The sequence below is a fragment of the Pogona vitticeps genome, chromosome 5, assembly GCF_051106095.1.
Source record: "Pogona vitticeps strain Pit_001003342236 chromosome 5, PviZW2.1, whole genome shotgun sequence".
Classification (NCBI taxonomy): Eukaryota; Metazoa; Chordata; class Lepidosauria; order Squamata; family Agamidae; genus Pogona; species Pogona vitticeps.
Window position 1 is genome coordinate 31,397,512 of NC_135787.1, and position 26,525 is coordinate 31,424,036.

Below are 26,525 nucleotides of genomic sequence, written 5' to 3' on the forward strand. Positions count from 1 at the left end.
ATTCAGGTCTATTAAACTGTTGTAAAATAGTTGTGCCCCTCCCTTATTGTTTCATTATTATTTTAAATTAATTGTTCAAATGGGATAAGGGCCTTCTAACTTGTTTTTTTGGTGTCTTCAATGTTGAGAAAATGTAAGACCAGGTGTATATGAAACTGTAAAATTGTATTATCCGGGACTCCATCGTTTATGTGACTTCCTGCAATTTGATAACGTTTTGAGAAGAAGCACTCATGTATTGGTTGGAGTACAGTGTTGACATTCATTTATGTTATCTTAGAACTGGAGAATTGGAAGGGATCCTATAGATCAGGGGTCTCCAAACTACAGCCCCTGGACCAGATAACGTCTTGCTGTTTTGTCTGGCCCGTGCCCTTCAGCCTGTACACATGCATGTGTGGGGGTGGGCATCCAGGTGGGCGGGGGTGCATATATGTGTGTGCGTCCATGCGTGTAGAGGTGCGGGTGTCCATGCGGACAGGGATGCATGTGGGCAGGGAGGCGTGTGGCTGTATGTATGCACATACACACACATTGCTTTGGCCCTCAAAAATGTGAAAAATATTTGATTTGGCCCTCAAGCTTAAAAGTTTGGAGACCCTTGTTATAAATCGAGTCCAGCCCATGCCAGGGAGGCACAGTGGAGAATCGAACTTGCAATGCCTGGCTCTCCAGCTAGAGACTTAAATGACTGATACGTATCCAGCAGTTAAATGTTGGCGTTTCCCAGAAAGCTAGTTTATATATAAAGTGTGTGTGTGTGTTTATAGTAGATCTAATTTACATATCTGTGTTGGAGGAGCAAATAATACATTACTTACAGATGGGCACAGATCTCTTTGTTAATGAAAAGCAACTGGGGAGTTGCAGTGTTGCACGTAAGCAAAAAAAGGGAAATGCTCAACTCTTTCTTCACTCACTGTTTTTCCAGTCAAAATTGGGTGCGTACTTACTTACTTACTGATTTTTTTTATATTGCCTATTTTGGCCATGGGCCACTCTGGGATATTTACAACATATAAAATCAAATTACTAACATACAATCAACAGAACAAAGAATAATAATAATAAAATGTAATAAACAATATCATCAAAGCATAAAATACATTAACATAAAACATTCAAATCATTTAAGATGGCAGACTTAATCAGATAGGCTAGCTAAGCTCAGCTGAGTGCGCAGGTATAGCATTTTTGAATGTCTGTCTAAATAGCCAGGTTTTTATTGATTTTTTTAAAAAATTGCTAGAGGAGGGACCAAATGAATTACAGGGGGGGCAAGTTCATTCCACAGCCAAGGAGAAACCACTGAGAAGGCCTAGTTTCTCATCTTCTTTTTCTGGACCTCTCTTGGGGTTAGCATCCTCAGCTGACCTGGGAAAACATTGCAGGTTCACAGATCTGTGTGCAGTTTTTGGTTTGGGGAAGTATATGCTACACTTTCACTTCCACCAGAGGCAGAGGATGCACCGAAGATTTGGTCTAATTGGCACCAGTGGTGCCAACTCTATTTCCAGTAATTTGCATATACTGTAACTCTTAAGGTCAAAGCCTTCATAATAGCCTGGAAGCAGTTTTAATGAATCACTTTAACAGCCCAATTATGACTAAATAAGACTTCCGTACGACATGGAAAAGATAGGTTATAACAATATTTTGGATTTGTTTAAAAATGATTCACAAATGTGGATTTTATTTTTCCCCTAAGTTCCATTAGTGTCAACTTAATGATTTCTCAGTCAAGTGAATGCAAAAAATAGTCCTCAGGGCAGATTTTTCCAGGACAGATTTTTAGGTCCATAGTTTATCATTTCTATAAATGCTTGCAGAGTTTAAACACCAGCCTTTTTTCATACATACTGAAAGGCATTCTGAAGAAGTTATATAATACTTGTGATGTGGTGTGGAGAGGAAGGAACTTTTATGTAATATTTCTTCTTTCGTATATCTAACAAAAAGTACAATAAAGTTAAATAAAGCACAATACTTCTTGTAAAGCAGGAGTGAGAGGAATTTGTGACCAAAATCCTGTTCGGTATTTTCACATGACATGAGTTCCACATGTGGAAGTAGATGGGGCAGTCTGATGAAGTTCTGGTTGTTTATGACCAGGCACACAGCTGGCACCTCATCAGATCATCAACTAGAGTACTATACACTGAATTATTGAACAGGGTGCTGGCCTGGTTCAATGCTTTCCAACTCCCATCCATGCCAGCTAACGCAGGCAACCATCATGGAGCATCACAGATTCACCACCATCATGAAAGATGAAAATCTATCCCAGGCAATTTTGAGCTATTAAAGAGGACAAATGTAAATGCTTTGAGTATTTGTCAGATCCTGAATTGCTACAAATCTGTAGAAGTGTTACTGTTTTTCAGTGTTACCACATTTTAATAATTGAAATGTGGTGAAGAATCCATACATTCTGCAGTATTAGAGGTTTTGGATTAGGAGTACTGCAGGATATTACTAATTTTTTTGACAGAGATCCAGTGTGTAGTTTCAAGGAAGAAAGTTACATCAACCTTTACAGTGCATAGATTTATACAAATTAAAAGCTTTTCTTTTCTTTTATTTTCATTAATGTTTGCTGTGAGTTTGGGAACAAGCCATGATTGAGGGTGTTGAAATCCTTGTGGAATGAGAGGGATACTACTGGTGTTATGTTGGGTTGGGCATGGTGGAATAAAGATGGTAGGATGAAATGTTTTGGTTTTGGGTTATGTTATTTATTTATTTGATTTATACCCCGCCTATCTGGACTACCAGACCACTCTTATGGGGTGTTCATTTTAGGGAACCATGGTTTTATTTGCTTTTGTCATAGAATTATTTGTGAATGTTATTAGAGAAGGCAAGTTAATATTTTAATATAGATTGTAAAGTGAAAGATTTGCTTATTTTCAGATGATACTTTATTAACAATACAAAATATTAATAGTTATGGATAGGGTAAAATTATATTTGAAATAATATGAGATATAACATTGTTACAGATAAACTAGGGTAAAGCAAGGATGATGTTGTTTAATTATGGTAAAGAGGAAGAAGAGTTAATTAGAAGAAAAATCTGATGTTAATATTTGAAAAGGTATTAAATACTAAGGTAGAAATATTTCAAAGAGTTTAGAATGTTTGAAAGAAAAACATTTGAACAACCTGAAACAAGAAATGAAATATAAATTAGATGATTTTAAGAAGATTGAATTGTCATGGTTTGGTAGAATAAGGTAAAGGTAAAGGTTCCCCTTGACAATTTTTGTCGAGTCGTGTTCGACTCATAGCCGTTTCCAAGCCATAGGGCCAGCGTTTTGTCCGAAGACAATTTTCCGTGGGCACATGGCCAGTGCGACTTAGACACAGAACGCTGTTACCTTCTCACCGAGGTGGTCCCTATTTATTTACTTGCATTTGCATGCTTTCGAACCGCTAGGTTGGCGGGAGCTGGGACAAGCGACGGGAATTCACTCCGTCGTGTGGATTTGATCTTACGACTGCTGGTCTTCTGACCCTCCAGCACAGGCCTCTGCGGTTTAGCCCGCAGCGCCACCACGTCCCTGGTAGAATAGCAGTATGTAAAATGAAGATTTTACCTAAGATTAATTTTTTAATGTAGAATTTTGCCAGTAAAGATAACTAAAGAAGAGTTGGAAGACTGGCAAAATATGATTAATAAATTTTGTAAGTGGAGATAAAAGACCATGGACAAATAAGAAGAGGTGGTATAAATCCCCCAAAATGGGAGGGTTAGGTCTTCCTAATTTAAAACTTTATTATATAGCTAATAAGATAAAACATAGTTGATACAGTAGTTCAGTTTAACAATTTATTATTACATATGGAATTACAGGAAGTTAGCTGATACTCTAAGAATATTTTATTTAGACAATATAAGGATGTTATAAAAACTGAAAATCCCTTTTAAAAATATGATTTTAATTTGGAACAAGTATATGAGCATATTTATTCTGTCAATTTCTCTATTATACTCAGTGGTAGAACTGGAAGAATTTCTGGAAATTTTAAAGGAGAATTTAGAGAAAGTATTGAGGATAAAACAAGCTACCAGGTTAAAACACTGGTCAGAAGAGAAGGAGGAAAGAATTAAAGATATGTTAGGAATGGAGAGATTATTGTGGTTTAATTTCATTCAGTTACAGAGAAGTGGTTTATACTGGATTAAAAGAAATGGTAAATGTAGGCCATTTTACAAAATTTGAACAAATGGTACTATGGAAGGAAAAAATAGATGAATATAAGTTAATGAAATGGATAACAAAATTAATACGATATTATTAGAAGCTGAGGATCAACAAGATTTTCTTAATCAATGTGGAGGAAATAAGTTCTGAGGTGTGGAAAAACATGGGATATAAGATTATTGAAGTCTATGTCTATAAGGATAAAGGACAATGTTTATAAATTGATTTGGTGATGGCATTAAATTCTGATTAAATTAAATGAAATATTATTTTTTTAAGATGTCTTGGGTGGTTGTCAGAAAGTCAATACCTACTTTTATATGTGGTGGGAATGTGAAAATATATGAACATTTTAGCAGTTTGTTTTTAAGGAAAAAAATGAAATACTAAGTTAGAGCCATGCTTTAAAATAGCACTTTTAAGAGCAATGGAGATGTATTAGAAAAGAATTATTTTCAAACTTATTAATAGTGGTCAGATTAATAATAGCAAGGAACTCAAAAGAAAAATATGATTTTCAATTAAATGAATAATATTTTAAAAATGGAATATTGCCATTCATAAGATGTTCAATCTTAAAGAAGTGTGAAATAAGAATATTTTTATAAATATCTGGGGATAATGCATTGATTATGTTTTAATAAAGAGGAAAGGTTGCGTACCTTCGCAAGAACCAGTGCAGTTCTGGGAGGGGTAGGTGACTGTAGTAGTATAAGGGGAAGAAAATTGATTCCACAGTATCTCCAAATGCCAGTGGGGTGTGTGGATGACCACATATGATCATATTATTTAAATGTATCAGTGTTAATTCATTAGTTATGTAATTTCTCTTTTTATATTTATTTGTTTTTTTCTGTTGTAATTTTTAATCAAAATTAAATAATAGATCCTTGCTTAATTTCAGATGGTTTTTGGTGCAGCTTGATCTCCTTAAAATATAGAAGTTATTTGAACAGTGCAACTGTCTTTTTTCTCCTCCAGTCAAATTGCTTCTTCAAGCTGAGGAGAGAGGTGTGGTATCAATCAAAGGTGTATGTGCCAACCGCTTCCTTGCTATGAGTGAAGATGGCAGATTGTTAGCACTGGTAAGCAAATGTTAATATTTCATTTCCCCTACCAAATACTTATGCTATAGCTGAAGCATGAACATATATATTGTAAAAGTCCTATAATAATTTCTAAGCATAGGGTTTGGTGGTTTGGTATACTTTGGCAGATTAGGCATAACATATGACCATAAGAAGAGCCCTGCGGGATCAGGCCAAGGGCCCATCTAGTCCAGCTTCCTGTATCTCACAGTGGCCCCACCAGATGCCTCTGGGAGCACATGGGACAACTAGATACCTGTCTCCTGATACCCCTCCCCAGCATCTGCCATTTTGAGGTACCTTTTAAGCCTGGAGATCATACATCCCCATCATGGCTTGTAACCTGCAATGGACTTTTCCTCCAGAAATCTGTCCAAATGCCTTTTAAAGGCATCTAGGCCAGATGTCATCACCATGTTCTGTGACAAGGAGTTCTACAGATTAACAACATGCTGAGTAAATTAGTATTTTTTGTCTGTTCTTGCTCTCCCAACACTCCATTGGAGTGAATGTCCCCTGGTTGTGTGAGAGGGAAAAGAGCTTCCCTCTATCGACTTTATCTATCCCCTGCACAATGCCTACAGGTGTTCTGCAGGTGCCTCAGATTCCCCATCCGTGCTCCTCCTCTGGGTCCCCACTCAGAGACAGTGTCCTGGGCTTTGCTGCCCCGCCTCTTCTTCTGACTGGGACCTTGCTGGAGGAGGCAGGGCAGGGAATCCAGGGTGCCTGTGCCCAACATGAAACACTTGTGGGTTTGTGCCCATCTCTATTCATTTACTTTAAAGGGTCTGTTTTGATTAACTTTGCAATCCCATATGTATCTGCTCAGAAGTCTCTCCCACTCTCTCCCTTTCTCTGGATCTGGGTCTTTATCATATCTTTATTTAGACGAGGTCTTAATGAGTTTTAAACCTCATCATTTACTATTATGAAGAGCAAGTTTATAGAAAGCTGTTATGTTAAACCCAAGTAATATTAATCTCTGTATTACAGAGGCATGAAATTTAAAGATAAAATAGTGATTGGATAAAAACATCTTGATAAGTGCTGTAATCATGAGTCAAATTAATACATTAGGTTGGAAAGCTGTATTTCACAACAGCAGCTAACAAGGAATCATTTATTCTTCTTTCATTTTTCAGAAATACATAACAGAGGAATGCTTCTTTTTCGAACGCTTGGAATCTAATAACTACAATACATATCGCTCTCGCAAATATAGTGATTGGTATGTTGCACTGAAACGAACTGGTCAATATAAACCCGGACCAAAAACTGGACGAGGCCAGAAGGCTATCCTTTTTCTTCCCATGTCTGCCAAGAGTTGATTCCAGTGATTTAATTCTGTAAAATACACCACAAGAGTGATAGACCTTTCCTGTTCCCATAAGATGGAAAAATGTGACCAAATAGCTGCAAGGATCAAGTGCATTTGCAATGATTTTGTATTGTTCCTATGTAAAATCATGTATTTTAGACTTTAAAACTGTTTTATTTTCTGGAAACCATGTGCTTTTCTGCCTATATATGATCATTTGTGTAAGTGTGAAAATTTAGCAGGATACACCAATACACATTTTATTTCCAGCCAGATACTACATAAATTTTCTACTGGGTGAGGTGGGAGTACAGGTTAAAATTTGATTTGGGCTGTTCATTGTAATGAGGATTTAATGTACCATAGTTAAGAAAAGTATTTAGCATTTTAAGTGAAATAATATAAACTGTTGTCATTGAAGTCATAAAAGTGAATATGGAATTTAATTTCAAGTAACATATCCATGTATTTTGCTACAAGCGATATTGAACAAAAATAATTCTAAACTTACTGTAAATTTATCGTGTTTCTATAATTCTCTGGCAGCTGTCTGTGATACAGCTTATAGAAAAGACCTGTGTACACTGCTGGAAATTCTCTCATGGTTATATCTATTTTATCAAACCCTTCTCTGTATCCATACAGAAGCAGCTTAGCTACATTGCTGGTGATTGGAGTAGCTTCCTTTGTCTTGGCAAGTTCAGTTAGATCCATCCATTCACACCTTAGGCATTCCTGCTGGCAGAAGTTGATGCTGAAAGACGAAGGTTCTAACCGGCAGATAATATAGAGGTCTGATTTTCCAAAGGCTCCAGGGTGTCTGTGTTGCTGCCTTATGCTTAGCAGGGCTTTGAATTCTGATTTTATGCCTGTCTCTTCAAAGACTTCTCGAACCGCTGTGTTTCCTAAGAGAAGGAAAAAATTTCCATTTACTTTTAGTTAGAAAGTACATTTCAAGAGCATTCATTATGATTCAGTCCTGCTTATGCTGTCCTCTCCCAGCCATTACTCCATTCTGATACCTTGTATTCACCCTACCTTCTCTTCTATTTGATTCGGTCAAAACATCACAGCGATTTGTTGAGAATATAAAATCACTGCTGCAGGTAAAAAAACCTCTTTGTTATATTTGAAATTATGCAGCTAATTTGTTTTCTGTTCTCGTTTTTCACATCTTTAAACATTTAAGTAGTCAAAATTATTTAATGGTAGGCAAACCTCAACAACATAGAGCTAGAAAGCACAGCTTAACGGTTTCCCAAATTTCTGAAGAAAATTATCCATTAGAATTATAAACCTGTGGGCCCCATGGTCTTCCTGAGGAGTAAAACTCTTAGTGCATTATAGCATTTTTGGCAACAGATCCGTTACTTTGGAATCATTCATGCAATTGAAATGAGTGAATTTAGTGAGAAAACCCGTACAGTTAAGCTTAGAATGCATTCATGACTGGAGCAAGCAGTACTAGCCTGGATACAGGAAATCTGTGATGTCACCTACACAAATATTCAAAGCCACAGTAGAATAGAACACCATAGTAGTCGTATTACTTTCTGTTTTGTGAGCAACTAAAAACCACAATTAAACTAGTGTGTTTATATTTTGTGCACTTGGCCCTAGAAACTAAAACTGTAGTGTTTCTAAATAGAGACCAGGGGAAACTTTCATTTGAGGCAACTTACCTCATAGAAATTTAATGTATTTTTCACTGAATAGTCATGAGAATCTACAAAACAACAAAATCAAGGATTCCTGGTTTCAAAGAAATTTTACACATGACCCCTTTAGGAATATGCATTTTTAAAGGAGCTGATAAGGGTTCTCGTGCATGTTGTGAGCCTTTCATTGTGCAAATGTTGACACACCAGCCCACATTATGAACTTGTTTATTCCCACCCCTTGATTCAGAAGTCAATATTGGTCCACAACAAGTTAATAGAAGGTGCAAATTTAATGCTTTTGAGGTAGGATTTGTCTTTAACACCAACATTCAACACCAATAATGCTGGCAATGTTTCCCACTGAACTGAGTGACACTCCTGAGTAAACGTGCTATTGTGCTGCTAATATCATTGAAATTCAAGGGCCAAATACTTACCAATATCTTCACCAGGTTCAGACAGTCCTCCTGGAAATTTCCATGCATTTGTTGTCTTAAATGAGAATAAAATAATGAGAAACTTAAACTCCTTCTTTGCCCTGTCTACAAGGAACCAGAGGTATGATTCCTGTCTTTTTTGACTATTCCTTATCTATAACCTTTTCATTGCAAATGTGATAATTAAGAACAAAATCTGTACAAGATATTTCAATGATATATCTACTGATTTGTCTAATTACTGTTAGATGGTTTATACTTGCAACATTGCTGCTCATTAACTAAAGTAAAATAATAAAGGGGATACAGTGGTGCCTCGCATTACGACGTTAATTCATTCCAGTGAAATCGCTGTAGAACAAAAACGTCATAATATGAAAATAAAAAGCCCACTGAAACGCATTGAAACCCCTTCAATGCATTCCAATGGGCTGGAAACTCACCGTCCAGCAAAGATCCTCCATAGGGCGGCCATTTTCGGTGGCTGTCTTGCGAGGAATCCGTCCCAGAAAACAGCGAGGAGCCATTTTATTTACCCGGTGGCCATTTTCGAAACCGCCGATCAGCTGGAGGAAAACCGTCATTTTGCGAAGAATCGGTTCTCAAAGCAGGGAACCGATCATCGCAAAACAAAAAAAACCCAATTCAGACCATCGTTTTGCAATCACAAAAAGATCGTCGTAATGCGGTTTCGTCGTAATGTGGGGCAATCGTAAAGCGAGGCACCACTGTATTAAAGAAGCTGCTATGTGTAATTATATTTTGTGGTTCCTATCCAACACCAATTTAGGTGTGCTTTAATTTGTGGGCTTCAGTGCATCTAACTCTGTGCTGGATTGGAGACTGTATAACAATGTTTAATCATATATATTTTACTTCAGTGTTTGCTTTTTATAACATCATTAAATTTTCTAAACAGAGATTATGATTGTAGTACTGTTTTGTACTGCACTGGCTATAAAGTTTTCTTTTGTAATTGTAATAATCAACATGTGCAATGTGTCATTTTTTTTGACATTGGCCAAACATTAATCATTTTTGTTTGTTACCTGTTGACTTACTTGTTCTATAATTCAGATTAAATAGTTTTTAAAAACCTGAGATTTCAGTGATTGCTTCATTAATTATTTAATACAGCCCACTTAACCCACCAGAAAAAAGGGACGTGCGCTGAATGCATTATTTTGATTGGTATTTGTTCAGGGTAATATATCAAGGAAATGTATGGTATATTTCTGGGAATATTTCACTTTTGACAGAGTGGAGGGGTAGCAACCCTAATCAACCAGTCTGTATTGACTGATGTTAAATCAAGTATTCTTTAAAGCAACAGTATACTTTAAAGGGAGAAATTTAGGGTATAAATCAAATACATACATACATACATACATACATACATACATACATACATACATACATACATACATACATACATACATACATACATACATACATACATACATACATACATACATACATAAAGTATATGTCCTTCACTGCGACAGAGCCAGCCTGTGTAACTTTGAGTGAGCTGCACAGTCCCAGGCACTACCAGAAGAAGAGAAGGGTAAACCACTTCTAAGTACTCTCTACCTAGAACACACTGAAAAGGCTTGCCTTAAGTCAGAACTGACTAGACAACCCATTATTATTATTATACATATATAGATATCTACATAATACTTCTTACTCATTCAAGAAAAAAATTCCTTGGATGTTTCACAAAATAGTTCAACAAGATTTTTGATTATAAGTACAAATATATGTAAGCATTTATAACGTGTTTGTGCATCTACACAGCAGGGGTAACCAGGCCTGTAGTATTTTGCCAGATTACTCAGCAGTTTACACTATAGAATGCAATGGGACATGATTTCTGTGTAAATACATATTGGATTACATATCCTATGTAGTACTTATTGGATTACAGTAAGAAATACTTTCCATAGAGTATGGTTGGATCCATTCAGCTAGAAACATTTAAGTACCATTGATTTTTCTATGAACTAAGTAATAATTAATCAGGTATCTCCACATACAGTATGGGCAGCAGTATAGGGGTATTCTAGCATTTTCATATATTCAACCAATCAACATATATTTTGGTGGAACTTTGTTTTCAGTCATGAGAAAATGTTCTGGGCTTTTGCAATGAATCACATAAGCAAGGGGAAGGAGTCTTTTCAGAGGCAAGATCCCACTCACCCACCTCTGGGAACTATGACATCAGGGGACATTGTTAAAGGCACTGGGGGTTTGCTTTCAAGCTTAAAAAGATGCCAACCCACTTACAGGTCAGTGATTGTAGAAATACATATTGGCTTTGAACTTTCAATACACTTGCCCACACATCTGGAATCGGCAGAAATTTCTAAACATGCATGTCTGCATGCATCTGTATAAACACACGTTGCTGTATCTAAAAGCAGCTGTTGGCAAATGTCACTAAAAGGCATGGAGCCAAATCCTTAACAAATACAATACTTGAACTAATTCACTGTCTTTGTTCAGAAGTGCATTTTAAACTGTATTTTTTTTTGAAGAGTGGTTGCTTCTTCTATTAAAATAATATTCTGTAGCATCTATTGGATGTTATTTTCCCAGTTGGAGAGCATGGATTTTCCTATGCCGGAAACCATTATTATAAACCATTAACAGCTTACAATATGTGTGCAAAACCTATACATTAAAACGGCAATTAGTCAAAATGAGTCTGGTATAAAAATACAAACAAGCTGTACATGACTAAAAAAATAAATGCTAGTTGCTACATTGGGTATTTTCTGATCTGCAACACTTGAATTGCAAATTAGGCATACTATATAATAACACCTTATTTTTGAATACTATATTTTAGAAGTGACTAAACCAATGGAAACTTCTTTTGTGCGTGTGTGTTTGTGTATTATATTTGTTGACAGAGGGTTCACACAGAAAACGGGGACTCCACTGGTATCAGTAATTAGGTTTTTGAGTTTCTTATTTTTTTAAGAGCTGTATATTTAAATCGACAATTTCTGTCCTGTTCTTAGTATTTCTGATATCATTCAGATTTGCCATTGAATTTAACAAACATAGCTGGCCTGTGAAATGGGCAATGAAAAGGGAGCCTTAATCCACAAAGTTATTGATTCAGGCGGATTTGTAAGGAGAAGCAATTACCAGAGGCCACTTGTTTCGACATTACAGAAGCGACTATGACTGTGACAAACTCTTGAGCTTTGGCAGATTTGGCCATCCTTGAGGTTAAGCAGTGGATCATTTGTGAAATACAATCTGCCCATGTGCGAGTTCTTCTAGTTGCAGTCCATGGGTAAAGTAAATCAATTATTGCAGGATTAATGGTGCAAATACTGTATGTCAGGATGTTTGAAAATGGTCATACTGAGAACAGACTCAGTACACTCACGCTGTTAAAATATGGCGCAGGAAACTGCCAGGTCTGATATAGGGTGGGGCAAGGTGCTTTCTTTTCTCCCTCCTTTCTTAGCGCTTCTTTGGTGGTCCCCTATAAGCTTAGCAGGTGGCAGATGCCAGTATAGCTCCAGTCCCGAGGTCACAACTCAGTACTGCAAAAAGCCGCAACGGACACCATCTTGTTAACCATGCCTCTGAGCCCTAATGTTTACCCCATTATGGCAGATGCTGATGTCGGCCTGACCATAGCAAATGATCTTACCTGTAGTCTTCAAGTACAGTAATCCAGATAAAATGAAAATAGAAATTAAGAGAACAAATAGGGGATGAGGAGAGGAAGTTGCATTGGAAAAATATTAATGCCTCTGATTCTTCCTGTTCTGCTCCTAAGAAGCTTCTGCTGTTGGCTGAGCTGCTGTGCAGCAGAATTAGGTAGACTCTGGTAGAGGGTTTTGGACAAAGAGAGGTAAGCCAGGAAAGAAACTGAGTGTTAATGCAGTGGAAGTGAATTTACTATCTTAACAGTCCTTCTATATTCTAACAACAGCAGTAGTTTGAAGAAGTATTTCCTGCACATAAGCAGACTGGAAGAAGGGGTGCAAAATGTAGGTAAGCTCTTTCAGCGCTTCAGCTGATGTAATGAGGAACACAGACCATTTTGCTGGTAAGCATCAGACATGTTACTGTACTTTGTTGAATTCTGGATGTTCAGGTTACTTTCAAGATCAGAACAAAGCGTAACCAGAGTGTCTCCGGCATTCCTTTGCTGGTGGACACCAACCATACTCCTTTGCTATTTGAATCTTTCTCCTATTAAACATTAGTTCTCTATGCCTGTTTTCTTTCTACCGAGCTGTGGGATTAGTTGCTGTAAATGGAATTGAAATCAAATCAGTTTCTCTTTGGGGCAAATACCAACTATGGTGGAGTGACCTTATGATGCACTGGTAGTGGTAGAATGACCAGTGATGCTGTGAATGCAGTCTCTCAACTACACAATGTGTTTTTCGTTAGCTGTTAAGCCGCATTTACTGATGACTGTGCAGTAGGTCAGTGGTTTTTAACGTGGGCGATAATGCCCCCCAGGGGGCGATTTCATTTTTCAGGGGGGCGGTAGAACGAAAAGGGGCGGCGTGGGGGCACTGGAGCAGAAGGGGGTGATAGGGGGGCGCTGGAGCAAGCCAAACCTGTGAAGATGGCTGCAGCCTTTTTACAATGTGCATGAATATATATTTTCCTCCAATCTTAATTTAGTTTCAGAGTTTTCATCTTGAAATTTTTAGTTCCTGCACTGCAGTTTGTTTTTATGCCCTTTTTATATTTCTTTTTGAGTCTTAAAATTCGCTTGCAACTAAATCATTAAATGTTACTTTTTGGGGGCATTTCATTTTCTTGGAATTGAATTTTGTTTTCAGGGGTCATTGGATTTAAGTGTCTTAAATAAATAAATAAATAAATAAATAAATAAATAAATAAATAAATAAATAAATAAATAAATAAATAAATAAATAAGAAAGATATCACCGCGGGGAGGGGGGCGATGATAACTTCCTCAATGGCTCAAGGGGGCGTTTCTTTCAAAAAGGTTAAGAACCACTGCACTAGGTTACAGCAGCTTTAGTCTTAGTATAGTGGACCCACAAGATTGTTCCCTTAATCAGAGGAGGCTAAGCTGGATTCAGCTCATGTACACTCTGTAATGCATTTGGGCCTTAATATCATGCACATTTCAGTACGGCTTGCTGCTTATACTGTATAGTGGAGTCTAACGAGCAGTTACTCTGCCAGTTTTAGCTGGCTTCCTGTCTCTGGTAAAACTTAAGGAATTCTCCTCAAGCAAATTACAGCAGACACCCATAGCTTATTTTTTAAAATTCAAACACAGCTGCTTTTTCCCTAGAATTCTAAAAGAAATGAGACTGTGCTTAATAGTTTTAGGACTGGGTTTTGTAGTTTCCACTTTGTTAAAACAAATCTATTTACTCCTCTAATTTTGTCTGCAATAACAGCCAAGAGTGGCTGCTTTGGTGGGGAAAAAATCAGAGTGCATGCAAGACGTGGATTGATTTGACAATGTCTGTTTCAAGTATCTATCCATGTTCAAGAGGATTTGCTGGAGAGTATGTGCACATGGCATTTAATTTATGCTTAATAATTATATAGTGTCAGGGTTTATGAGGTAGAGAGTACTCAAAAGTGGTTTGTGCAGCTTGCCCAAGGTCAGGCAGGCTGGCTCTGCTATCTTTAGCTCTGCAGCCAGATACCTAGACCACTACTATACTGTATTAATAAAGGGAGGGAATTCACCCTCCCGAGAGAGTGAAAGCAATGTTCACAAAAACTTTTTTTAAAGGCAAAGATAAAAACCAACAAACCATTAATCAGACATTGTTTACAAGACCACAATAATCAAAAAGGGATAAATGTAGACTTTCAGCAAAATTTTCAATGGGCTTTTATATACTACTTAAAATACATAAAATTAAACATCCCTTTCAAAATTTAGTGAATTAATCAGGATTACTTCAGACCATTGCTATCCCAGCTAACCGACAAAAAAGTAATCACATAAATGACTCTTACTCAAAAGTATTTGCCTTTGCCCTTTTAACCACAAAAGTAAGCTGAATACAGTTACTTTACCATTATAACAGAGAAGGGAACAGATTTTAGTACTGTATAATATACTACACAGTATTCATGCCAACAGGCTAGGTTAACACACTAATGGAAGAAATGCCAGTGGTGGCAATGTTACACCAAAATTTAGTGAAAGGCTTTACACCTCACAGATTTGATGCAGGCACTTCTCTTGAGACATTGTGCAAAGATCTAGTGCATGGGGTTGCACAATGCCAAACAGTGGGGAACGCACTCAGAGGCCACCCTGGCTTTTTGATTTCATTCACCAAACTCAACCATGAGTTGACCTGACTGCCAAACGGAAGACCAACAGCATTTTTTCACAAATGCTGTCACAGAACCATAGGCAGTAGCTTTATACTGAATGAGACAATTGTTCCATCTAGTCCAATAGTGTCAAGTTTTGAGTGGTAGCAGCTCTCCAGGGTTTCACATAGGATTCTTTCATAGACCTACCTGGATATTCCTGGTGGTCTCCTATCCACAGGCCCAAAACTGCTTAGCTTCTAAAGTTAGACATGACTGGGTGTCTCCAGGGTGGTATGGGAGTATAATCAGTAACATGACCCCTCAGAACACTGTATTTTAATTGAAAGGATCTTGAACTATGACAGGAAAAACCTTCATGCTTGCGAATGAATCTATTTCGTTCCAGCCCAAATTCTTTCTTTCTTTCAAATAATATGAAATAAACTTACTTTATTCCTTTCTTGAATAACCAATACTTTCCCAGTGTGAATATCTAACACTGCACCTGTTGGGAAAAGAGTACTTTTTGTATTGCCTGATTTAATGACCTGTTATCAATTTTTACATTCAAATCTTTGGAAATCGCTGAGAAAAGTCAAGAGTATTGCTGATTTAAGAATTGTTCATGAGGAAAGTTCATGTACTGGCAATGCCATGCCTCTCATTCTAAGACCAAAGTGGTAAATCCAATGCTGGACCATATTTTTGCTCCTTAATTTTATGGCCTATGACTCACAGGGATCACTGATTCTATCCACCCTACCTCAGATTTGAAAGCACCTATAGATAGGAAGAGGCATTTACTTCAACAAGATGCCTACACACACTTGCCTCAGGTTATCTACTCTATTCAGCTTCGGGAAGACTGTGAAGTTATCATATCTATAAAAGTATACATCCTAGACTACCGGGAAAAAGCATCTCTACATGTGGGGGAGATTAAAGAATGTGTTTTGTGACTGAAAACACCATCCCTCTCTTAATAATCACACTTCTGTGTGGGAGGAATGCTTTGCAAACTAAACATCTGAAGAAAAAAAAATCTAAAATGAAATTCCTTAGGAAATTAGTCACAAGTCTCTCAGTTCATGCCTTACAGTGCTTATGGCTTCATCCTTCCGGTACTTGGCTGGCAGTGTGCTAAGTGGGGTTGAATTCTGTTTAGAAGAGTGAGCATAAGATATTCAAACTGATGTTGAAAATAACCTTAGTAATGGAATTTACTTAGATTTCATTTTACCAAAGGAATTTCATGTTGGGTTTAAATTTACACAGTGTTCAAGTAACTGTACACCAGATAGGATTAAGAGTCATGCAACAAAACAGGGATCTTTGCCTGTTGCATCTCTGCTTAAGAGGCATCCTCTGTGGAGGTGGTATTTCCTTTATCTAGTCTCTTTCAAAATTCCACATGAGGGCTGTCAATGGCTTTACTGTATTTAGTTAGTTCTGTTCAGACGCTGATCTTCATGAAACACCAGGGCAGGTAATGACAAAATCAAAACAGTAATATACACTAAAGAAATACCTAATGAGCAGAACCAATAAACAGTCAGCAGACAGATTCCCTTAGAGGCAATTAATCACTCATAAATGTTTTGTAAGAAAATACTGCCCAAGTATCAGCAAAGTTGGCATCAGACATACCTCTTAGGGGAAGGGCATACCAAAGCTAGGGTACCACCATGAAAAGGACCTTATCTCATATTGCCATCCAATGCACTTTCCCGGCCACCTCCCCAGGTCAATTAAGCTGGTACAGAAAGTGGCACTTCTTCAGGTATTTGGATATTTCACTTAAAGGACTTTGTAGGTCAACAACTGCACCTTCAATTCAGAAAAACAACTAATCTGTACATGTTGTTGTTGCTGTTTAGTCATTAAGTCATGTCTGACTCTTTGTGACCCCATGGACCAGAACATGCCAGGCCCTCCTGTCTTCCAGTGCCTCCTGGAGATGGGTCAAATTCATGTTGGTTGCTTCAATGACACTGTCCAACCATCTCATCCTCTGTTGTCCCTTTCTCCTCTTGCCTTCACACTTTCCCAACATCAGGGTCTTTTCCAGGGAGTCTTCTCATGAGAAAAGAAGACACCCAAGATATGTCCTTGTATGGCATAGCCCATCGCTTCTCTGAATTACTTAAGCCCCTTCACCACGACAAGGCAGCAATCCGTGAAGGGGAATCTGTACATCGAAAGAGACAATTTAGTTCTTTCAGGACTGGTGTTATATGTTCTTGACAACTTACCCTGTCAGTTTCCTGGCAATCACGTTTCGCTCCAAGTCTAACTTCTGGATCATTTTCAAGGGCAGCTCCAAGTAAAGTACATTAGAACAATTCAAACAAGAGGCTACCAGAGACTGTGCCACTGTGGCAAAGCTATCTCTGTTCAGGAATACCTGAAATAATACCTAGTCAACTACCAGAAGCTGGACAAATGTGCTCCATTCCTCTGGGGCCATCGGAGACAACACTGGATCAAGGTGCACCCCCAGATTATACACTTACTCTGCCAGGAAAAGTATCACCTCAACTAGAATAGGCTGTACCTTGCTTTGTATTTACTACCATCTTGAAATCTAGGTGTCCTGCTACCCTTCTTAATTTTGGTGTGTCATGTAGTTAAAGGCGGAGGAAGAGAGTCTGGGGCTGGGGTGTAGAGGATTCTTGGCCACTCTGTTCCTCATTACCCGACTCCTCTTGACTATTTCCAAGACATGTGAAAAGCAAGCAGTGAAACTGAACCATAGTTGTAGAAAGTTTGCAACACCAGCAGTCTGCCTTGTTTATCAAAGAGAGAATAATCATTCCCTTTATACAGTGGTGAGAACTGTGAGACAACTGAATCCATGTGCTTCACCTGCATGGGGGCTGCTAAGAACATCTTCTGTGGGAGGGGGAATGGCAACAGAACAAGAATGAATGCAAGTGCTGCTCATTTCCTTTAGGACATACAGTGGAATCTCGACTTACGGCTCGACTTACAGACTTCTCTGGCTGCAAAATTTAGATTCGACTTGCAGCCAGAGAATCGACTTACAGACCAGAAAAAAACCAAAACGGAATAAAAATAGAATAAAAACCACTGGTTGTGGGATTAATCGGTTTTCAGTGCATTGTAGGTCAATGGAGATTCGACTTACAGACTTTTCGACTTGCAGCCACCATTCCAATACGGATTAATTCCTTAAGTAGAGGGTCCACTGTAGGTAGGTAGGACCACAAGTAAGACTGTGCTATTACCATATAACAAACGTGGGCAAACAGTGGCGAGGGTGGATAAAGTGCAGCCTGCATGCAGCCCCCAGAGGCCTAAATGTTCCCTTCAGCATTCCTCAAAAGTGTAGAAATTAAAAAAAAGCAAAGAAAACCATTTTGGGGCTCAGAAACTCCCCTCCATTCCATCTAGGGTACATGGAAGCAATTTTGCCATGCTTTGAGCTTCTCCCCAGGATTTCTGAGGGCCCACATCCACCAAACAAATGCTGTAATGTTAAAAATAGGGGAGCTACTGAAGAGAGAATGAAGGCATTTTCAGTAACGCCCTCTGCTGTTTTAAAGAAAAAAGAAAATTGGGGGGGGTGAGGTGGGATCATAAGACTGGTTTTCAAAGTTCACAGGATAAAAATCTGCAGCTTCTGGAGGTTGGTCACATTCATACAACAAAAATCGCAACACAAGGCTCTAATCTTATCTGAACTTAGAAGTAAATTCATTAGAGATTGCTCCCCCAGTAGTTTGAAACCTATATTGCCTTGGGCTATCAAGCTTCTGGATCCGCAATGTTACAGTGCTTAAGATAACAGATATGCAAATAAAACTGTGCAGTCTCTCAGGAGACCAATTACAAAACACAAGCACACTGATTTGCCAAATGCAGGTGGAGGCAAGCTCCTTTTAAAAGAATCAGATAACCTGCCAGCATGGCCCAGAATGTTGGACTAGGATTCACCCAGCTATAAAACCATTAGGTAGCCTCGGGCCAGTCCCATTCTTTGAGCCTGACTCATCTCACTGAGTAGTTGTGAGGATAAAACAGAAGAGAGGTGAGCTATGCATGCAAGCTTGAGCTGACTAGAGGAACACAGGATAAAAATGCAACTAATAAAGAACAATACATTTTTCTGTATGGTGTGCACTACTTTAGGGCACAGAAGGAGTGCATCGTCTAGGGAGGCTCTCAAAGAATGAGAAAAGTGTGGAAACAGTTTGATCTGGTGTCCGTATTCAGCTAATACCTTTGTTGTGATTACTTGTTACCAAATTGCTTCTGATCCATGGCGACCCTACAAATGAGTGACCTCCAAAACAGTCCTCCTCTGGTCTTACAAACTGAAGAACCTAGCTATCTTTACTAAATCAGTCCCTCTCATGCCTGGTCTTCCTGTTTTACTATTGCCTTCAACTTTTCCCAGTGTCATTGCCTTTTCCATGGAAAATACTTTCATGTGTCCAATAAAGCACAAAAGATCCAGGCTAGCTTTGTAGATCACAAACTTAATCATCAAGTCTGATGTAACAAAAAGCAGAGGTGGGCAAGAGGCTTGACATTAAAGCCATGTAATCTGCATACTGTTTTAAAGATGTTGCAACAAGAGAAACTCTGCAGACTATGAAACTGGGCTGAATATGTATCATGTTTCACACGCTGAGTGGCCCCCAGGCTTGCTGGGAGCAAGAAAAATAGACTAGCAGACTTTCTTTCGGAAATTGCAAATAACCCCCTCTATCTTGAAAAGACAAACTGTCTATTTGGTGAGAAGTTCATAAATCCTTTGCTGGTTGAGAATGGAGTCTTACAGAGAGACTGAATATTCAAAGCGCTGTATCTGAGTTTCAAATATCTCCTGACGTTGTATTACAGTAAGCAGGTATCTCTGGACAACTTGATTGCACATTTTGGGCCTTAAGTCAGTGGCTTCTATAGTGATGTTCTCAGATGTTCCAGGGAGTTCACTGAGATTTATTGCTAAGTAAGTTTGCATCATAGTTATTACACTGCTATGTCACTGCAGATGGAGACAGCAGCCACGAAATTAAAAGACGCCTGCTTCTTGGGAGGAAAGCGATGACAAATCTTAACAGCATCTTAAAAAGCAGAGACATCACCTTGCCAACAAAAGTCCGAATAGTCAAAGCTATGGTTTTTCCTGTCATGATGTATGGAAGTGAGAGCTGGACCATAAAGAAAGCAGACTGCCAAAGAATTTATGCCTTTGAATTGTGATGCTGGAGGAGACTCTTGAGAGTCCCCTGGACTGCAAGGAGAACAAACCTATCAATTCTAAAGGAAATCAACCCTGAGTGCTCACTGGACGGACAGATCCTGAAGCTGAGGCTCCAGTACTTTGGCCATCTAATGAGAAAAAAAGACTCCCTGGAAAAGACCCTGATGTTGGGAAAGTGTGATGGCAAGAGGAGAAGGGGACGACCGAGGATGACATGGCTGGACAGCGTCTGCGAAGCAACCAACATGAATTTGACACAACTCCGGGTGGCAGTAGAAGATAGGAGGGCCTGGCGTGCTCTGGTCCATGGGATCACGAAGAGTCGGACACGAATAAACGACTAAACGAACGGCGATGATGTCACATTTTAATGTAAAGGAAAAACAAAAGAAAATATGAAAACTGAGCCTAGTCTTACAGAGCACAGTTCATTTGCCAGATGAGCCAATGGTCCAAATCAGTATAAGACAACTTCCTATGTTATGTTTCAATCTTTTCCATTGGGTTCAGCAGGATCTAAAGGTGTTTCAGCTCAGCTGCATCTTGCTCATGGTAATTGCCAGCAACACCCCATTATTTTAATTTTTTAAATTTCCTTTAAAAATAGTTCTTTTGAATTATGACATTTTACGTACTTTTGCAAAACATGTTCAAACATGCCCTTGAAAATAAGCATAATTTGTCTTTGCTGCCCTCCAGTGACTTAACTATGAAACAAACTAAACAAGTATTTTTCATGGTCTAAGGAAATCTGAGATTCTGAGAAATATAGTCTGCATTAATTTTCTTCCAAGTTTTGGTCAGAACACAGGAAAATTCTGGTTAATACTAACCACAGTTGTCATCACTGGTGACAGAATGTCATTGGAGGAAAACAAGGAGATATTTGTACCACAGAAATGGGAAGTGGACAGAACGTATTAAGGTATACCTCTTCCATGCAATGATAGTTCTGAATTCTGAATCTTGAGCTGTGCTTTTAAAACTTTTTTTTTTTTAAATAAAGGCTTGGTGGTAGAAGTGGGTTGCTTTTCCTGGAACTCACCTGCAACCCCTAACTGATGAGTGGCATAAACGGGTAGCCTGTTGTGTCCTCCTGCTAGCCATAGAGTCAGTGCAGCAGAGTTGGATTCTGCGTGGTGGAAGGCAAACCCTTGTTCTGCAGCAACAGCTATAAATCTGCTTTGTAGGATGGGAACGTGCAGCCAGACTGCTATGTGGCCTTCAGCTTTCCACTGCTTGACAGAATCTAGAAGAAGTTAAAACAGAGCAGAATATATTTATCAAACCAAATACAGTATATATGTGAATCTGAGAAATGATTAGACCAATGCAGCTATTAATGTGAAAGACAATCACACAAAACTCAATCCATATAATAGCAAAATATACTTTTAAAAAGGGTGGATTTGAGATTTAAACCATTGCTCAAAAAGATTTGATTTAATCATGTGATTCTCACCCAAAGTGCACTTTTATTTGTATTAACCTGAGGAACAATAGCTGGGATTGTCACTCTGAGGGAATATACATCACCCAAGAAAGCTATTAAAAGCTACCACTAAGATTTTAACTGGGCTTCCAAAAATGTCCAACATTTTATCATATGGAGGTGGGGGGAGCTTCAGAAATAATTTCATTCAGAGTTTGAAAATATAGCTGATCCAATCTGTAATTTCTCCTCTCCAGATGTTACTGTTAACTAGTACATAGTTTGGCTGATATAAATGCAATTTGAGAATTGAAGTTTTTTTAAAAAAATGATATCTGCTGGACTGAGTACTATGGGAGACAGACGATATAGATTTGTCTTCTCTATACAGAAGACTATAGAATTTCATAGAGTTTAGGCCCCTATCAAAGGACAATTGGACCTTGTTTACAAAACATAAGATTTTATTTCATAGTACACTATTCAACTTTATAATCCTCATTCCACAATTAAATGTTTCACCTATAACATTTTGAATTAAACTTATTAGGTAGGCCTTTAAAAAACATTTTAATAATGAAAATGAAAAATCTGATTTAAATTTAAAAATCTGATTTTTAAAAAAATCATTGTTTTCCCCCTTTTGCTTTGAAACACAGGCAACTCGTGACTGGAAGTGGGAGGACATTCCATTCGTAAACAGTGAGATCAGGAACTTTCCCTGCTTGGACTACAAACTGCCTTTACTTTTTTTTAGTAATTTACTGTATTCTGATTTCCTTATAGAGGTATACAACACTTGCAAAATGACTTTATCCTTTCACATGTTTTTAGGTCAGCCTTGGGAACCTCTGACATAATAATTTGGTTCTTTGGTTCCGAAGGAAAAATAAGGTATAAAAATTAAGATCATATTCATGGAAATAAAACGGTGGAACATCCCACCACCCAATGCTCCTCCAGAGCTGACTCAGTGAGGTTAGGATGTCATGGAGGCATCATGCCGGTGGAGAGAAGTCCCAATAGGGTGGGGAATGTCCACTCCAGAGATCTCTGTTAAAAAACACCCTTGGATCATTCCATGAGTGTAAAACTACCGCCAGCAGGGCTCCTTCTGTCTGCAAAATGAGACATTCTGGATGCAAAGTGAAGGCAAATTTGGCTGCACTTGGCCCACAACTCCTCTATTTGTATTAGAAGACCCTTTCACTACACCGGTCTGAAGCTTGCAAAGGTAATCAATCCTTCTAACTAACAGTTTCAATAAGGGGGACATGGTGCTTCAATAAGATGTGCCAGTCTGAAAAGCGAGTTAAAGACACCCTGGCCACCATCCGTTTGCCAGACTTGAGAAAGAGCAGGTTATCCAACTCCTCTTGTTCCCTAAGCCTCACTTAGAATCGCTCTCTCAGGCTGAAGTCTAATGCACACGGTTGCTAGTGGTCATCAAGCTGCATCCAATTTATAGCAACCCTAATGGGGTTTTCAAGATACATGAAATATTTAAGGAACGGTTTTACTACTACCAATCTCTTGTGAGTTTTCATGGCTAAGTGCATATTTGACCTCACTCTATCCACTGCAACAGCTGCCTGTCTGAGGAACTGAATAAACGTGCATAGGACTATATTATTCCTGAGAGACTTCATGAATGGTATGAAGGGGAAAAGTACTCTTAGTGCTTCCCCCCACACACACAATGCTGCAATGCCCTCCTGTCCCCCCCCCATCCTTCTTTGGTGCTAGATGAAGACATTTTTCCAAGTCCAGGCATTCAGCTGAATGTGACTACAATGGCTGATTTATTCCTGAAAGAGCAGTTACAAGGGCGAACATCGGCCCCTGTAGAAAGTTTAACTCCAGATGGGGATGTGCAAGAGATCTAGTCCAGTGGTTCTTAACCTTTGTTACTCTGATGCTTTTGAACTGCAGCTCCCAGAAACCCCAGTCAGGACAGCTGGTGGTGAAGGCTTCTGGGAGTTGCAGTACAAAACTCCTGAGTAACCCAAGGTTAAGAACCAGTGATCTAGTCAATTCAACAATAAGGAAGACATACTCTTAAGATGTTCTCTTTCTAAATAATTGCATGTCTGAAGCATTAACCATGACAGGGCAAAGGTGGCCAACCTGCCCTCCCCACGGCACCAGACCTGAGACCTTGTGGAGGACTCTGGAATTTAGGTTGAGAGGCCCAAGATGTTTTTAAGCTGAGGGTCACAGACTGCCGGTCCCTGACAGCGAGGAAACTCCCGCCTGAAAACACCCTTGGCTGTTTCTTCTTGGCCCCAAATTAAGTGACGGTGCTTTGTGTCGAAAAGGAGCATGCCCAGCTAAAAGCCAGGCTCTTGGTGGAAACCGCCACTCATACAGCGTGGCTCTGGTTAGCGAGCAGGGGCCTGGCCAGGAAGTGCACTCTGCATATGCCCAGAGGCGCTGCTGTCATTGCAAGGAAATGCACTCTGCACACTCCCAGAGGCGCAGCACCGCCGGAACAATCGCAAGGAGGGCGAGTCCTGTGACTATAGGCAGGTTATCTAGTCGCTCCCCTGGCGCCCTTGGGTCTCCCTGCCGCCCTCCATCTCCCCAAGGGCCTCGAGCAAGGCGAACCCCTACCCTGCAGCCACAGCCGGAAGGTCGCTTCGTCCAGGCTCTCTGGAGAGCGCAGCTGGGACAGGTGCAAGCTGAGTCCGCCATACTTATCCTGCCGGGGCTGCAGCCCTAGGTCGGCCAGGCTAGAAGAGGAGGCTTCGGTGGCATCCTCTCGCGAGGGGAGGCAGCGACCGCCGCCCGCACCACCCGGAGGCTGAAGCGGCTGGAGGAGCCGCCGGCTCAGCGGCAAGAGCCACCGACCCCGCGCCGACCACCCAGCCCCGAACATGGCGGCAGCGGGGAGGGAGCGCCTTCGCCATAGAGGAGCAGAGTTGCCCGCACTCTGAACTTCCGGTAATGATGGGAAACCCCTCGCCGATGGTCTTCTTCGGACAGGCACTGCTTTCTCCACCCTTGAGATCTTCGTGGAGGAAAATGGCACTACAGTAAGGCTAACACCTTGTTTTCTGTCCCCACCACGCCGTCTAGCCACGCTCATCAGTCTTCCCTATGTATTTATTTATTTTAAATATTTTTAACCCGCCTTTCTCCAGGGCGGCTCGGATATGTACCGGTGGTGCGTATTAGAACTACGTTGGGCTCCTATCCTCTTTGGGAAACACGAGTGAATCCGTCCCGTCGTCCCAGTTCTGCAGTTGTAAACAACACTTCCGGTATCGCATGGAAGTCAGATCAGCTGATTTAGCCTGTAAAGATGCAAAGCTAGAGCGAGGCGTTTGCGTCTCTCCTGGAAGCGCCATAGAGTTAGACGTTAGAGCTGGTCTGACTTTTTTGGGGGGTCAAAACGATGGTTTGAAAACGGAAAGCCCTGCTGTGGACTATCATTCCCTGTGGCTGTCAAAGGGGGTCCCCTCAAAGGTTCCCCATTTTCTGGAGACTTGAGTTTAAATTTATTTGTTAAAGAGGAACATTGCTAGGAAACGTGAACCTTGCTGCCCGACGTTACAGAGCTTGGGAAAGTTACCGCTTGGGAGTCCACTTGCAACAGCATCGCCACCGGCCCTCATTGGCCAGGGATTGCTGGAAACTGCAGCCTGGAAGCAGCTTTCCTCCATTTGTTGCTTGCTTGACTTTGGTGATTCCCATTGAGTCTTGACGTCTTTCCCTCGCCGCCCTTCTTACCCCTCACATGGAGGCGCTTGGAGGTCCTGTAACCCGAGCCGGAAGTGAGTGCTGCGCAGAGCCTCTCGGAACAGCAAGCGACCGCTCGCTCTCTTTGGGCTCCGGCAGCGGCCTTTTGAGGGCTAGAAGAGGAAGCGGCGCCTGCGAGGCGGGCACGTGGGCGCGCGGCGGTGCTTGCTTGGCGCGGTCCGGCCCCCGCCCGGCCCCCGCCCGGTTCCTTTCCTCCCGCCGGGATGTCCACCTCCCGGAGGAAAAGCAAGGGCCGGCCTCCCCCAGAGACCTCGTCCCCGCTGACTTCGGGGGACGGAGCCCCGGTGGCCCTCCCTGGGCTGACTTTGGCTGCTGCCGAGTTTCAAGAGAAAGGTAAGAAGATGCTAAGCAGTCACGCGTCCGGGCTTGCCGACGCCCTTCGTTCCCGGGGGTTCAGTCGGAAACCTTTTATTTTTTTTCCCCCCTCGTCTTAATGCACCAATTCGTCCTTTGCAACCTGACCTATCGCAGGATTGTTGTAAAGATAAAACTAGGGAGGAGGAGAGTCACTGAGTGTGGCTTTGGCTGCACTGTGTGTGTGTGTGTGTCAGTTTTCAAAGAGGTACCCCGGGTGGCCTGGTGGTTGTTGTTATTAATTAGTTAGTTAGTTAGTTAGTTAGTTAATTAATTAATATGCTGCCCACACTTCCCAAAGGTCTCTGGGCGGCTTAAAGGTAAAGGTTCCCCTTGACAATTTTTGTCCAGTCGTGTTCGACTCTAGGCGGCGGTGCTCATCCCCGTTTCCAAGCCATAGAGCCAGCGTTTTGTCCGAAGACAATCTTCCGTGGTCACATGGCCAGTGTGACTTAGACACGGAACGCTGTTACCTTCCCACTGAGGTGGTCCCTATTGATCTACTCGCATTTACATGCTTTCGAACCGCTAGGTTGGCGGGAGCTGGGACAAGCGACAGGGGCTCATTCCGTCATGTGGATTCGATCTTATGACTGCTGGTCTTCTGACCCTGCAGCACAGGCTTCTGCGGTTTAGCCCACAGCGCCACCACGTCCCTCTGGGCGGCTTACAAGATTTAAAATACAATAAAAATGCAGAACAATTAACATACAAGTAAAATAT

General features: G+C 40.3%; 3 protein-coding genes and 1 long non-coding RNA gene across 8 annotated transcripts in view; 2 read left to right on the forward strand and 2 right to left on the reverse strand.

The window, feature by feature from the left end:
- The window catches only part of FGF2 (fibroblast growth factor 2), a 25,693-nt gene extending 15,880 nt beyond the window's left edge, over nt 1-9,813 (forward strand). Inside the window, exons 2-3 of the mRNA XM_073001676.2 lie at nt 5,190-5,293; nt 6,439-9,813. Coding sequence (XP_072857777.2) covers nt 5,190-5,293; nt 6,439-6,624 — 290 coding nt within the window. The 3' untranslated portion in view covers nt 6,625-9,813. The remainder of the gene's footprint in view (nt 1-5,189; nt 5,294-6,438) is intronic.
- LOC144583228 (uncharacterized) overlaps nt 1-26,525 on the reverse strand; it is a 198,872-nt gene that overhangs the window by 110,100 nt on the left and 62,247 nt on the right. The gene's annotated exons all lie outside the window — the stretch shown is intronic.
- NUDT6 (nudix hydrolase 6) lies at nt 6,375-24,789 on the reverse strand. 3 transcript variants are annotated; one of them, XM_020781492.3, is made up of 5 exons: nt 24,300-24,789; nt 21,300-21,503; nt 15,471-15,526; nt 8,713-8,767; nt 6,375-7,519 (listed from the first exon to the last, which is right to left on the reverse strand). In XM_020781492.3, the coding sequence occupies exons 1-5, from the start codon at nt 24,772-24,774 to the stop codon at nt 7,122-7,124; spliced, it is 1,188 nt and encodes a 395-aa protein (XP_020637151.3). In that variant the 5' UTR covers nt 24,775-24,789; the 3' UTR covers nt 6,375-7,121. The 3 variants fall into 3 exon arrangements, with proteins under 3 accessions (XP_020637151.3, XP_078232819.1, XP_072857776.2); XM_078376693.1 differs by having other exon boundaries at nt 6,375-7,543; XM_073001675.2 differs by lacking the exons at nt 15,471-15,526; nt 21,300-21,503; nt 24,300-24,789 and adding an exon at nt 9,156-9,296.
- The window catches only part of AFG2A (AAA ATPase AFG2A), a 208,645-nt gene continuing 206,990 nt past the window's right edge, over nt 24,871-26,525 (forward strand). For all 3 annotated transcript variants that reach the window (XM_073001670.2, XM_073001671.2, XM_073001672.2), the window contains exon 1: nt 24,871-25,781. In XM_073001670.2, coding sequence (XP_072857771.2) covers nt 25,652-25,781 — 130 coding nt within the window. In that variant the 5' untranslated portion in view covers nt 24,871-25,651. The remainder of the gene's footprint in view (nt 25,782-26,525) is intronic.